Source organism: Lepeophtheirus salmonis, chromosome 5 (genome assembly GCF_016086655.4).
Source record: "Lepeophtheirus salmonis chromosome 5, UVic_Lsal_1.4, whole genome shotgun sequence".
NCBI lineage: Eukaryota > Metazoa > Arthropoda > Copepoda > Siphonostomatoida > Caligidae > Lepeophtheirus > Lepeophtheirus salmonis.
The window spans coordinates 42,279,115-42,295,735 of record NC_052135.2 but is presented as its reverse complement, the minus strand read 5'-3'; the positions used below and the strand labels follow the sequence as shown (position 1 = coordinate 42,295,735).

The following is a 16,621-nucleotide window of genomic DNA, read 5'->3' as shown; positions in this document are numbered from 1 at the left end:
GATTTTTAAATGTAGGTATTCCTCTAAATTTTGTGTACCAAACTTTCAGATCCAGATCTGAAATGAAAATTACAAAGTATTTTGTAATAGAATAAGTTTTTTAAGATCCGTAAAAGTTCGAGTACCCTAAGTTTCTTCGGATCCCAAATAATAAAAATTTACATATACCGTATCCGAGTATTTCAGATTCGGATCCATGACCTTTCCTATCTTTATTATACAATGGTTTAAAAATTTTGAGATCTGAAAAATCCTTGAGATCTTTTTTTAAGATCTCGTATCCTTTGGGATACTTGTTTATTTATACCGTACCTGATCTAAGCCCAAAACCCGTCCTATCTCTAATCCAAGAACGTTAACTATAATGTATAGCTATAATTTGATTTATGAGACTTAATGTGACTCCGATATGGTCTATTAATCACATCTATCAATTTCTTATTATTTCATTGTGTCAATGAATTTTTGGCTACATTAAGTGTAATTTGCAAGTCCTCCAAAGGATTTATGAGAATAATTAGAGGAAAAAAATATTGATAGTTTGTTGAATAATATAAATGTAACCCATACTCCATTTTGAGAAAAATATTCCTTGATTGTTTTTGTCTTAACGGGCTAGAGATTTTGGTATGTTGGTAAATTATATAACTAAAACTTTTATAAAAAAACTTTAATTATTTTTCACAGTCACAGTCAAGAACCAAAAACATTAATACGTCGAATGATGCGTAAAATTTAATTTATTTAATTAATTTATCTTAAGTTATGATATTAAAAAAATAAACAAAACAATGCATTTCGAGCTTTGAAGAGCAATTAAGCTTATGTTCTAATAAAGTTTTGCACATTAAAAAATATAATTATGTATATAATAAATGCAAACATTAAAAAAATATTCAAATAGTAGAGTATTAATGTTGCATTTATGTCGTGTTGAATATTTTTCCCCCTAATTGCATACAATCAAAGTATAGATTTGAGTAAATAAAATTAATAATTTATTGAATTTATTTATAAATTTTTTCATAACATATGTTTGATAAAAAAGAAGAAAAAATTTGATGTAAATTGATCCATTTTTTGTAATGCAATTTACAAAATAGTCAAGTAAAATTTTAGATAATCGCATTTGATTCAAAAGCAAGAATGTCTAACGCCCACTATATAATTGCGTAGTCAGAAGTTTCATATTTTTATAAATTAGAAACTTTTGTTCTTTTCTAAGCACAGAAATTTATTTTTATTTTAAACCTGTTAAAATTGAAGATATTTTATATTTTTTATTTAGGAATTGAATTTTTTTAACATTTGGCTACTTTTACAAATGTTTATATATAAAATGATATAACTTTCTCTGAAATTAGCTTAAAATTTTAGTTTGAGTCCTCTTTTCAAAACTGGACAAAATAGCTTATATATTTCAAGAATAGATAACTAGACTTTCAAAGTGTTAAATTGTTTACTTCAATTTATTATATCACATTATACCAAATGGTTGATAAAAGACGGTAAATACATAACAAAATTAAAAAAAATTGCTAGGAGGTTTAAATAGATGTTTTTTATCCAACCAAGCGACACACAGACTCATAAATATAATTCATTACACGGTTTCACGGTTTCTTTTGGAAAATAAGAAGGAAACAATGTCATACGCCAGTCAAGTGGATAATGTTCTCAATAATTGAACAATTTTTGCACGCACTTATTTTGCAGATTCTCTGAATTTTTTTAGAGCTGCAAAAATTAAATTGATGAGGCCGAAATGAAAGAAAAAGTTGAGTCTTTTAAACATTGGACATTTTTTGGAAAAGTGTGGCCGACTACACAAATTACAGACAAGAGGAAGAATTGTATCGATATTGAAAAAAGTACATGGGACAAACTATAGCCATTGGAGACCAATTACTGTTCTCAATTAGTCATATAGGATTCTCTCTAGAGTATTGGCTAAACAGATGCAACCAATTTTCAACAAAAAAAAATTAGGATTGAATATAAAGGATTTTTATAGAATAAGAAAATTTCCGATGTTTCACTCAATATTGACACAGTGAAAAGTAGGAAGAAGTTTGGAGCAATAATAGCAATAGACTTTTGCAAAGCTTTCGATTCTATTTCAATTAGACGAATTCTTAGATTTGTAAAAATGTTTCTTCCGCAAAGTTTTTTTAACCCCGTGCGTGCCGCTATATAACGGCATATAAAAATATATATAAAATACACCTCAGCTCCACTTCTTTTCATTGCTGTACTCAAAGAACTCGTTTTAGGAGGTACAAAGGCTTAGAAATTAGCTATAGGGATCTCAACATATTATTGATTTATATGCAGATGATGTAACTTTAACCTTAGAAGCGAATTCTGAGTCTCAGGTAATTGCCAGAATAAAAGTCATACTGAATTATTTTCGGAAGTTTCAAGAAAAAACAGGAATGGCTGTGAATAAAAGTAAGACCTTTATTTTTTCTTTAGGTTCTTGGAATTATGTGTATAAAATGGAAAAGCAGTGTTATTCATGAAGATAACTGCAACGAAATTAGGACCTCCGTCCAAAAAAAAGTTATTTTTGAAAAAAATTCAACCTCCAAAAAAGAGTTTGTTACTAACTTTAATTTTATAAAAGGCTACAGCAAGTCCGCAACTAGGTAAAAAAGCTATTTTAGAAGAAGACAAATGGCTTAATGATTTGTTTTATAAGAATTATATCGAAACCATGAAAAGACCTAAATCCCATACAGGTGGTGGAGTGGCTCAACTATCTCGTATCGTCAAAAAATTTACTCCAAAACTTTTGTGGGTATTTCAAGAAATTCAGTAGTAGAAAGGAGAAGAAGTATAACGAACCGAGAACTCTACATTTGACTTATGATGGGGACTAATCTGCCCAACAAAATTACATCTTTGATCTCTTTAGTTTGGGGCTTAGCTCCGAGAATAATTTGGATGCTCACCACTGCATATAGAAATGACTCAACCATTGATATAATTCGGCAAAATATAAATAAGGTTTTTTTTATAAATTTAAAGGACCCCTCAATTTTAGAAGAACACGCAATCAAACGAGATATTTTAGCTATTCATAATTTAAGTTGGGAGTAATTGCTCAACAAGGGTAGAATAAAATTTAACTGTGAGTGGACTCTGGGAGCTGCATAGTAAGCGTTTGGGCCTCCCTATGTGTTGTAAAAGAAAATTAGTGTCTTCTCTGAGGAGAATAAATGATGACAAAAAGTTTACTGTGCAGTTGCAAATCTCCACAAATTGTATTAAATATACTAGGCCCTGCAAGGACTGTGGAAAACTATATAATAACACACTTCATGCGTTTGTGGACTGCCCTGCAATCTATATCCTGAAATTTTTGTATCCATAAATCTAAAAGGGGTAACGAATGCGGAAGAAAAATATGTTAAAGGTCTTGTTCTTTTTGGAATTTTAAAGAAGAAGGGTGAAACTTTTGATATAACAAGGGATTGACTTTGCAATTCTTAATTGTAAAGCTCTCGTCGCCGGCCGACTAACTAACTATCAGCCTATTCAGGAGAATGAGTTGAGAGGCATCTTGGCAGCTTCAGCTTGCTATGTCTTTCTCACAATGAATATTTATAAAGCAGGATGATAGTCATGGAATTTTACAGGGGAAGAAATCTGGTACCTTCCATCAACTTCACATAATACCGAAGTATTTTAAAAAGGTTGTTAAGAAATTTAAAAAAATAATTATCATAATTTCTAATTTGCATGATTACTGTTTTTTTTAATGATTGATTTTTAGAATATTAGTTGAAATTCTACGTCGGGGCATTAAGTATAAACTATAAGGTTTATTTAAGTACTTTTTATGCAATTGTTATGTTTTATTTATATATATTTATGTTCCATATAATATATATAAACCAAATAAAGAATGTTAAAAAAAACCCAACGAATTTAAGTTTCAATTGAAGTAATTAAAAATTGACTACATTGTTACAAAAATATTTTTCTCCAAAAAAGTACATTTGTCTAACAATATCAGTTTTTACTCAAGATATTTTGAAGAAAAGTTGAAAAACTATGTTCGTTTTTTTCACAATAGTCTATATTTGACTATTATGTAAATTTTGTGGTGATTGAGAAGAGGGGATGCTACAACTCCCTCCAGTCTTATTCATTTAAAAAAAATGATTTGTCACTTTTTGTTGAAGATTTTTAAGAATCAATATAAAGAGCAAAACATGATATCTGTCTTATTTTTACTAATAATATGTAAAAGTACATACAAATAAAAGCATCAGACTTTTGTAAAAATAGAAAATAGTTCGTACTACAGGCATTTCTTTTTGGTATTGAATTATATTTGAGAGTACTATTGATTTTCCTGGTAGAATAAAAAACTATTGAAAAAAATAAACTTATATTTACAAAAAAAAACATCCTATTGTAATATGTACGATGATTTGAGTGTAGTATGCGTGAACCAGATCCCAATCTGAATTTATTGCTATAGAAAAAATTTATATGTACATTCTATGAATGTACATATTATTTGATGATGACAAGAAATCCCTTCTTTTATCAGGGAATCAAATCACCACATAGAATGTATAATACCTCTATGGTTTTGACAATGATCCAAGGTTATACTTTTTATCCATGCATAGATGTATGACTCCAGACAAGAGGAAGGGATAAAATGGGAACAGGCAAATGAATCAGTTTATAAGCCCATGTAGATCAAGTGGAGAAACGTTTCCTCTCCATTAATCTCCTTTGATGGATTTTTATAATTTATCAAATATGATATATATTGCTATATGCTATAGGTACAAACTTATCATTATATACCTTTTTTCCACAAAAAAATTCTAATTATTTATTCCTTCTTAATCAATAACAACACATGATTCAATTTTGCTTATAGTTTCTACAGATAATCCTGATTCATCAGGTACAAAAAATCCAAATCATTTACCTTTATTACTGTTTTATTATGGACTTGGTAATGTATTGTATGTACTTTAAAATTGATTTATTCAATCGTGTACATATGTTGTATCCTTATAGGTAGTTATTTGTACAAACAAATTTATGGTTTTATTGCAAATCTTCTTCAACTCTGGATTCTTCATAAGATATTGTAATATATCAGCTAAATACATTATTCTTGGTTGCCATGTTTTTAGGTACAATTTTTGTAAATAATGAAAGCACATCAATTTCACGGTATTACTATGGCTCTCAAAAATGAATCCTTGATACCCAGTCATTTCGAATGGACTGTTTTGATATATACAAAAAAACATTTTATGTGAAGTATTTATGATTTTGCTACATAAGGTTATTTTAACTGGGGTTTCTAAAAAATATATTCAGAAAAGAAGTTTCCTTTTGAAAAACTCTAAAAACAAATGTCCGAGAAGTAAAAAAAAAAAAAAAAAAAAGCTAGAATGATTTTTCTCAAAAATGAATTGGATTACAATTGTATTTTTCGACGAATTATTGTCAATATATTTCAACTAATTATGGTTTGATTAATCCTTAAAGATGCCAAAAATTTCACAAAAACTATCAAAAATTAATGAGATTATTAGAAATTGATAGATTATGAATTAAATTTATGTTTTTTTCAAATCAAATGCAGGTTTTAAAATAAAATTAAAGTTCTTAGATATGTTAACTTATAGCATGAATTTGAATACAAATCCTATATTTGGCAGATGTATATCTGTGAAACATTGGCCTATATTTATAAATGTTATATCAAATAAAAGAATGAGTATGGAATTACTTATTTTTGATTTCGTGTAAGATTGTTTTTGTGTTAAATCACAACATATAGCTATAATCCGTTTAGTTTAGACAATATTTCTCTGGATATTATTACAATAAGATTTTTATTTACAATCTCTTTTTGGAATAAATCCACCATTTACATAAATACAGAATGTAAATGTTACTTTGTATATTGTATTGACATTCTCCAACCGTCCAATATATTTGCAAAAATAATTACTTGGATGGTGGGGATTATTACTGTACAAATGTAAAACGGAAAATTATTTAATCACGCCTAAGATTTTAATTTCTTTTATTCTTAAACAATCGAAAATCTAGGTTCTGTTTATTTATGACCAAAAACATTCAAAGTACAAAAAAAAAGGCTACTCTTGTTTAGATAAATTTTATATATTATCTTCACCCTAATGTTGGTATTTACAAGCATACACCAACATACGTATATTGTAAATTAATTAAATGAAAATCTTCAAACTTTGGATTTTGAAGCAACGACAACAACACCAAACCATATTATTCAAATATTTACTTTGACTCTGTTTGCCTCTCACAACATTATTAAATATACTTTTTTTTTGGTCTCTACGTATGTAAACTAAATATATATATTTTTTTAAATTATTGAACTAAATATAATCATTTGTTTATTCCTACAAATTGATATAAATTACATCAAATACTTTAATCATTCTTTGAAATCGCTTTGAATAACAAAGTAACTAACAATTTAAATATTATTTTAAATAAAGAATTAATGTACAACCAATTAGTTTTGTGTTAACTTGAGAAAAACTATGACTAGTCGTTAATGTTCGATTTGAGTTACTTGCCTACTTATTATTATATTAAATACTCTAAGAAAGAAGTGATAACCGTTTTAATGTAAAAAATATAGAAGGTTGGGATTTTAAATCCAGAACAAGTTTAGACCTCAATATCTAGGCAACTGTAAGATGAAAACTCATGAAAGTTGTATCATGAGATTAAGGTGACAAAACTGTATAAAAAAGTTACAAAATTTTTGAAAGGTCTTCGAAATACGAACGAATACGTATGCCTATGTTCAGGGTGCACGCCCAAGGACGTAAATGACTCCATAGATAATTATGCTAGAGAACTTAAACTGATGTTAACAAATTAGGTGTTTTGCTAGAATTTTGTATTGGTACAGTTAGTCCAAATGTGTTCATTGGAACCCTATTTATTCCCAAAAAAAATATATTTAAGATCTTTATGATTAGAGTAAAGGAAATTGGCATCATAGCTTTCCGAATCGGAACCAATTGGACTACTATGTGGTGGATGTCTAGGGGAGAAATTCCAATAAACCTGCACATAACAATGTTGACTCCTTGTTGGCTTTCATTCATGAGGCAGTTGCCAGCATGAACAATAATTTTCTTATTGAGGCCTGCACCAGGCTCAGTCCAAGTTAGACGCTTGTAGTTGAAGCTATGGTGGGTTTGAGTGACTATGGACAATTAGTTTGTTTCCTCAGAGATATAAAGATCCTCATTAGAAAGTTGTCATTGTTTAGAAAATGATTTAGGGACATAAGTACCACGAAACTCAAAACATTTGTTGATATTTAGTGATAAAAACATTACCAACTCAATAACTTATTATCAAGTCGAGTCGTTTTTATTTTTAATTTGGTAGTCAACTCACCACTATGTTGAATCGAGATTGAAGTTGATTCAATAAATGTTCGAGTCGATACAACACTACAGCCATTTTATTTTAAAAGAAAATTATTAAGTATGGCTTTTACGTATATGACAGCATTTATTGACTTTAAGAGAGAAAAAAAGAGAGGATTTCAAATATATATTTGCTGCATTATTGACTTTTTCCTAATAATATTCTTGCAGGCTTTTCTACCTGCAGGAACCACAAATAACTTTCTTTCATGTTGTTAAGAAATAAAAAACCAAACAAAATTCATTTATTTTTTGATTAACATCTGCAGACTTGTTCACTTAAAAGAACTAAAAGACTGTCTTTTTATTGTAATATATTAAATTATATAATTAGAAAAAAACTTTATTTTATCTCCCACTTTATTATACAATTTTGTTTGTTATACAAGTGTTTGTTAAACACATAATCATACAACTATGTAAACGTTCAAACCATGCATCATTTTGTTGATAAAAAAGTCTTTAAAAAAAATTAAGAACATTATAAATATCCAATTTTTATTTAAATTGGATAAATATAAATACAGCCCAATACTTCTAGACATAATCCTGTCAGTTACAGACTTTATATTCAAACTTTTGGGACAAGTTGAGCCACTTAAAAAATGTAAACTATTGTTTGAAGTCTTCATTTGATTAATGAGATTAAATTTGATTCCAATATGTCCTTTTAGATCAATTTTTATGACAGTAAGTTTTTGTTTCTTTGAGTACAATTTGCGGCATCTCCAAAGGAATATTCTGAATTTCCCCGGAACCTACAATATTATTTATTAATTCTATATCAATACATAAATTACATAAAACAATTAATATAATAATAAATATATTTAGAAAATTAATATTTGTATAATATAAATAAATAATATAGGTGTGTTAACACTCCCTACGATAAATAGGTTCTTTTTTTTTTCTTTTCTTGCATATTTGTTTTCTTAACATCACAGTTATGACAACAACAATAAAAAATAAACAGAGATTATACGAATATATATGAACAAGTTTTCTGTGTATATCATATATCCCTAATCTGTAATTAATAAATATTATTTTCTAGCAAAGACTTACCCGACATTGCTCGGCAAAAATAGGGTGCGGGAAATCACATTGGCAATGGTGATTTATTTCTTCTAAATGTTAAACCCTTTTGGTCTAATAATATTTGTATTATTTTGAATTAAAACAAAACATATTGTTTTGATAACTTAAAATATTATTCTTTTTATACACGTATAAAAAAATTGTATATATGAGATGTGATTTTTTTATTTTTGTCAAAAAATTGCCAAATCATAATTTCCAAAGAAAATTGCAAAAAAATATTTGGAATTAATTTTTGCAAAAAAGAAGGAGTAAATGGCATTAATTGGAATTGTAAAGAGGAATACAAACATACCAATTTGTTTTTTGTTTTTTGTACTTGCAAAAGCAAAAAAAGTTATGGATAATAATGTTGTCGAAAAATAACACTCATTAATTGATTCATTTGTGCAAATATTGCAAAAATTATTTAAAAAATGTTTCAGAAATTGAAAATTCATAATTTTATGTTTGAAATTAAAATTATATGTCCAAAATGCATGGTTTTGTGGCATTTCTATTCAAAAATTGAAAATTGACGTTTAATGAAAAAATACAAAATATATACAGACCAAATATTTTTTCATCTAATGTTAATTAACATTAACCCCCTTGTTATATATGTTAATAAATTGCAAACGAACAAAACTGAATGTTGTAAGTCCAATAAAGTCACACGTTTAAATTGAGTTAAATTCTTTAAAATGGATAATTCTATAGTCTTTTGAAAATAACTAATTTTAACAACAGCAAAAACGGGCATTTTTTATAATATAAAATTTGACCAAGGAATATTCATTGCATGAAATGTGCAATATTTATTTTACTTACTTTTTTTTACGAACTAAAAGCTATTTTTTTATCTATTAATTTTAAATTATCAGTTTAATAGTTAATAAATATAATTATTTTAAATTCTAAAGATAATTACAAAAGAATTATTTTAATTCAATTATCTCGTTAACTTTATAACTATTTCACCAATTCCGGATGGTCCTCTAAAATCTGAGCACCTACTTATTCAATAATTAATTAAGGTTGAGGGATTGAGATGAATTTATATTCTGATTTATTAAAGCATAAATAATAAGTTACAGTACCAAATAAAACTGAGCTCTCTAGCTTACGTACATGTCGAGAAAATTAAACTTGAACGTGATCGTCAAATTTCCATTTGCTCACTTTTTTAAAGCGGAAAAAATCTGACGGAAGTCTCCAGGTATTTGGGCATCTCCAGGACCACTGTCTTGGCTGTCAACAAGTTCGAAATATTAAAGATGAAAAAAGGTTCTGTCAAAAGTCCAGACTCTCGCTTTGTGGCAAGGAATCCTCTCTGGTGTTGTTCTCAATCGGATACAGACCCACAGGGTGAAACTATGTGACTGTCTTGAAGAATAACCTATTGCCGTTGGTGCTGGTAAACTATCCTGACGGAAGTATAGTTTTCCAGCAGGATAGTACACCTGCACTCACCCCAAAAAAGGCACAGGAATTGTTGGCAAACAGTATTCCCTTCTAGAACAAATACTTTCTAGAATCCCCCTACTGCCATGATATCAACCTCTTCCACTACACCTTTTGAGTTCATCTCGACAGGGTCAGTCATCCAAACACATCCTATAAGCCACTGTCAGCCAGCACGGGGACGCCATGACAGAGAACTACATCTACAGCGTGTCACAGGCCTTCCGCCACCTGGAAGCCATCATTGTTGCTAAGGGTGGCTAAAAAAATTATTCTATTTTAATTAATAAATTATACCTTATTGAAGTTTAAAGTTCAAAGTTTTCAGTTTTTAATGGACCACCAGGTAGAGGGGAAAAAAGATGTCCAATAAAAGTATCTTATGCTTTGAAGTTAGGTTTACTTTCATCCATGCAAATGGTGTGTAAGTGAAACTCTCATAGCCACAAATAATCAAAAACATCAAAAATTTCATTCAGATTGTTGGTATCTTTAATTTTTTTTTTTTTTTTTTTTTGATGTAATTGAAAAAAATTGATATAAATTTTATTAGATCTATTTTTACATAAATTTTCCCTGATTTATAAGCCAAAATCGTATTTTTAAATACAAAAAAAATGGGTGAAAAGATTTTTTTTATTCAATCCCTGAATAAGAATCTCAAAAGAAAAAACTCAACAATTTGACATACTTTTGACTAATTTTTGAATTCAATATTATTATTTCATTGTGAAGGAACACGTGGGTATAATGAATACAAAGTAACTTAAAGCAAGCTATTCTAATTTACATTATAATTTCCCTTTTTTAATGAAAGAATAGGAAAAATAGGTAAATATATATTTATAAAGAGATAAAAATGAATTCCCTTAGCCGTCTCCATTCAAAAAAAATTTAAATATATCCTAGAGACTCAGCAGCTCTTTGTGATACTTTATCTACATAATAAGGTGAAAATTTAATAGAATTATGATAATAAATATATATTACAAAAAAAAAAACTACAAAAAAAATTATAATTCATGCCTCATTTGAGAACTAAAAAAATGCCAAATAAAGGATCTAATATTTCTTATGGAAGGTGAGTTATTAAAATAGAACAAGGATTTGTAAAATTAGTGTTGGATTGATATATTACCTTAAACTCGAATAAAAACTCAACTTTATGAAAGGCATTTTGAATATTTCTTGGAAAATTCCTCTGTACCACTGACAACAAATACAACAGATGCTAGTTTCTTTCTACAAGAAGAGTTGATGTATTAAAAAGTAGATACTACATAAATATTTCGTCCAAAATTCTCAAAAATCGAATTCGACAGAGCTCAAAATTAGTTATAGTTTTTGTTACACGAACTCAATTCGACTCATAGCTAAAAAGTCGAACTCAATAGAACTCAAAAATATTAAATCGAATCTAACTTAACCGGTCTGTAAATAAAGTATTGTACCACCTTGTATCTATTTACTTCATTTCAATTTTAATGAAGCCAGATGAACTCGTAGAGCGTAGATATAAAGGAAATATTTATTATTTATTGAATATATATTCAGGAACATTATTTTTGAACTTGGTTGCCATAGGTGGTGAATGACAGCGTCTAATTAGGGCCGGAAGGGTCACACATATGTGAGATGTAGCTACAACTAATCCTCCACCACTTCTTATTTATAGAGGACTGGAAGTCGGCAATGTTGTAACATTGGACTGGGCAGGCTTTAAATGCCACACGCCATCAGATGTTGCAGTCGAGTGGGTTGAGGTCAGGGACCTGGGATGACGAGAAGTTGAATAAAAAGTGATTGAAATCAAAATTGTTTATTCTTTTAAGTCAAAAATAGCCTTTTCTCGAACCTCTTTGGCATTCCTCGAGTAGCCTTGCCCAATTTTTACTCGGTAGACCACTATAGGACTTCTTTTTTTTTTTTTTTTGTTAAATCGGTAATAAATATGGATGGGTTGGCCTCAAAAGTGTACTTGGCAGCTTTGGTGGTTTGGTTGACTGGTCTACCGCTTCAAGAATGATTTTTGAGACAGGACCAATCTTCCATCTGCTTGCAAAGGCGGCAGATGTGGCGGTTAACCCTAAGATTATTTAGGATATCCAAAGTGTCTTATCCTTTACCAGAAATGAGCTATATTAGTCCACAATAAATCGTTTGAAAGATAATAAGAGCGGTTTTTTATTAAGGCGAACAATTTTATGATTGAAATCATGAAATGATTGTCCTCAAAATCAAAGTAACTTTATTATTCAATTACAATTATCATTAAATCTCTCAACAATTTTTCCAAAAAAAAAAAGAAGCACCAAATTAAATAGGCTCAGTTATTTTACTGTATCTCTAAAACATCACCAAACCTTTTGTTCGTTTTATATCAACTTTCTACTTCCTCTAATAATTGTTCTGAATTTGCTTGGTTCAATTCAAATTATCCCGTGTTACCCTTTTTCCTGGAGTTGGAAATTGTAATCATTTAATCAAGGGTAAAAAAAAATTATTTTCCAAAGCTGTTATCACTATTCTTTCATTCTTGGTAAGAAAACATCTAAATATATAGTTACAACTTTAGTTAAATGTATGTATGCAGAATATAGGGAATTGACGATCGACATTAGAGTAATACCTGTCAATGTCTTTTGTTCGATATAGAATGAGATTTTGACCTATTTTCTGCCTCAAATGGGTTCTTGTTGTAGTCTAATAACAAGAAAGCTACGTTGCTGCCCTCCAAAATATTTTTTTAATTGTCAGAGTTACTATAACATTTTCATGCTTCTTTTTTACAGTCATTAATATTTACAACTCTATGTATAAGGAATTCAAGAATGTAAAATAGAAAGTATTGCTATAATTAAGATTAAGAATTAGCTATCTACGAAAAGATTTTGTACGTTCTTTTCTTTCTTTTAGAAGATAAGGTTAAAAGTGAGCTAATTAATTACGACTTTAATGATACGGATAGGTTTATTGGTTAACAAAAGCTCATTCAAGTTCAATAATCGAAACATTGAACACAAGTAGACAAATGGGCAGCTGAGATATTGATATTTCAGAGATATTACTCTGGATATACTAAGACATATTTGTATTTTTCCCGAGAGCCTTCCATTATGTTATTAGAACAAAGAGGGAATCTGGAAATGTAATATAGAATATACTAGATCAGAAATGTATATAGGTATACAGACTAGGATACATATTACCTATATAGTAGATACATATATTAAAAAAAACATGATGAACAGATAAACTTGTGATTTGTTTACTATGTACATATATATATATAAAAGTTTTTTTTAGAATTTAATTTGTCGGTTGATTGAATTGAAAGATACAACTTTCATAATTTTTTTTAAATTCATAGATGCTCCAAGAGTCTCACTTCGATTAGGACAGAACCTCAACGCTGAAAACATTCGTACCAATCATGATGTGTACTTTGAATGCGACGTACAAGCTAATCCAACTCCTCTTCGGCTTGAATGGCTTCATAATGTAAGTTTTTATTTTTACAGAATGTGACTCAAAAATGTACGGTCGTATTTGATAAGAAAAATAAATCAAAATATTTGTTGCATCTGTTATTTTATCCCTTTTTAAAAAGAAAAAAGATTATTTTTCGAAGGTTTGACCAAAATTTGACGAAAAAATCTAGATCTCGTTTATTTACATTTGGGTAACAAAACATTATCAAATTGTTAAAGTGTATCTTCCGTCTGTTGGGTACATGGAATAAGCTAAAATGATGGATTAGGAATTTAATGGGTCTAAGGATTTACAAAATACTAAATTATTTGGCTTAAAATATACTAATTTGCCTCTTAAACTGAGAGCTTTAAGACTTTTAAGTTTAAGTAATTAAATGGTCATTTTTGCTTACATAATTTGTATATATTAACATGTAACAGAAAAATAGTTAAGTAAGAAAAAAAATGATTTAACACTTTTATTAAATATTTAAAATCTCTAAAACTAATATTTATTAAAAACTAATTTTTTCGTAGAAAGGAAGGGAAAATAGGAATGAATTTTGTGAAATTATTCTACAAAGTTCATCAAAATAAAACTTTGGTAATTAAAAATATATTTTTTTCTAAAAAAAAATGTTTAAAAAAAACTTTGTTATTGAAGGAGGTCTTTATTTTATTTTTATTTTTATGACAAAAATATTTTGGGTTTTTGGCCTATGTATGTAATAAAATAGGTTATTAACAACAATGGCCTATAAGGAAGAAAAAAAACACTTATTTTTCTGTTGTATTTATAGCAAATTGGATATTAACATCCAAACATCATCATTTATATATGTTGGTAATATACCTTGTTTCAAAATTAAATATAGGAAAACAATACCTACAATTTCTCACTTTCTTTTCCATCTAACTTCTACAGCTTACATACCTAGTGTAATAATTAAAATACTTGTATCAATGAATGTACTACTTACAACCACTATCAAACAGTTTTAGCTATAATGAGATTAATAATTTTTGAATACTCCATAGGGGGAAATCCTAAAGCAAAATTCGGATGCAGGGATCATTATGAGCACTCGAAGCCTCGTACTTCAACAAGTGGATCGCTCTGCTGTTGGAGATTACACCTGTCGCGCTATCAACTCTGAGGGAACGGGTGAAAGCAATAAAGTCCCGTTGAAAATTATGTGTAAGTGCTGCTTTTTTATGCGGAAATTTTGGCAAAATCCTTTTTTTAAATCTTCTTTTAATTGGTCGGATGGAGTTACACTGATTTAGTCTAAGTAAACATCATTGTATTACAATTACTCTATCTGATCTAGGAATCTTTTTTAAAGTCCATATAAATAAAGTATATTTCCTTCTCTAGGAGGCACGAATCTACGCACATTGAGTTCAAGAGAATAATTTCTTCTGTGTGCCTTGTCCCTTGAGCTACGTCTTTCCATTTTCGTTAAAGAACATTTCTCAGAAATGAAATTTGACCAAAAGGGAATTTCAACAAAAAATTATTAAATATATTGACATTAGAGAATATAAACATTTATATTATTAGTAACATTATATTTAGGTAAAATACAACCAAATTCAGGTCTTGTTTTGCCTGTTTACTAAAATTTACATTTATTTGTGTATAATACGAAAATGATAATGAAATATTCTTTATGACTTATTTATAAATACGTCATAAGAAAATTAAACATAATCAAAAAAAATCAATCACAATCAAACTTTTCTTTTACGGCAAATACTTTGAAGTTTCACTATGACATGAATCAAAAATAAGCAACCAATAATTTCAATTTGTCAAATGTATATATATATATAATTCTGATGTCATCTCTGCTGCAGGATAATATTTTTAAAATATTCCTCTGCTGGATAATTTGCTTGAAGGAGCTTTCTTTTAGAATAGAAATCCTTTAAAAAAATTACTCCACTTTTGCTTCAAATTTTGTCATCCTCACTAATTTTTCCATAATAAAAAGCAAATATTCCTTCATTTGGGGGGAGGCTACAGCCACTCCCCCTGCAGACGCTCTTAGTCCGCTCCTGATTGACGTGGAGTTGGCTCCTGTCGTTCACTTCATAGAGCCGCTACGTTTGCAAACGACACATCACTAGTAAAGACACAGCTCGACCCAAGGTTTTGACGGTCTAAAAGCCAGTCCATTCATCATTACTACATATACATACAAAAAGTTTGAGTTACAATAAGTAAACAACAGTTCAATGTTTAAGAAACCATTACATATGAGTCTTTATATTGTATGAACGAGCTAATTTTTGTTGTAACTCAAGGTTAAAAGAACCAACAAACTTTTCAATTACACTAAAAGAAGTTATTTCTTTAGTTTGATATCAACATTTCCGGGACATTGAGATGATGGTCTAAAAAGTAAACCAAAATTGAGATGATTTTTTTTTATTTGGCATATAATATATACACATATATTGCATGCTATTTTTACTTTAGTAAAATATAAACCCGTCAAAACGTCAGAAATATGTTGAAAAAAAAAAAAGTATTCGAAATGATTTTTGGAATATTTATTTCTTATCCATTCATCATTTTTGTATATAACGTAAGAACATGCATGTAAAAAATATAAGCATAGTTTGACTTGATTTTGACGTTTTAGAGTATGTTTATTGATAGAGCCTTTTGCAAAATTTGATTGAAGGTGCATCATTCATTTTTTTAAATCATTTTACATATGACTAATGTAAAAAAGTTATTTCATAGATATATCACAACGAGATTTCCAAACTATTAAACCCTCATAGGTATTTTTGTCGCCTGTTTATTTTTATACTACTCTCATCTTCTTTTCTTTTTTCGTGATTTGTTGAACTCAAATTAAGCAGTAACAGATCCTTGAGAAGGAATACTTTATAGATAAAATAATCCCCTTTCCTCCTTTTTTTTTTTTTGCACAATGAAGGGTTATTTTTCTAATAGTAGAATTCTGATGAAATGAAAGAAAGAATTGAACTATAACAATCTTTTAATGAATGAATAAAGGAACTTTTTCTTTTTAGGTTTTTCTATTAATTTTCTATCAACTGAATAATAATTAATATATAACGGTATCTTCAATCCTGTATACATTC

At 28.5% G+C, this 16,621-nt stretch overlaps 1 protein-coding gene across 1 annotated transcript in view; it reads left to right on the top strand.

Annotated features, from left to right (window-relative positions):
* Positions 1-16,621, top strand: part of LOC121117225 (hemicentin-1) — a 338,247-nt gene that overhangs the window by 222,446 nt on the left and 99,180 nt on the right. Inside the window, exons 8-9 of the mRNA XM_071888683.1 lie at positions 13,396-13,526; positions 14,537-14,696. Coding sequence (XP_071744784.1) covers positions 13,396-13,526; positions 14,537-14,696 — 291 coding nt within the window. The remainder of the gene's footprint in view (positions 1-13,395; positions 13,527-14,536; positions 14,697-16,621) is intronic.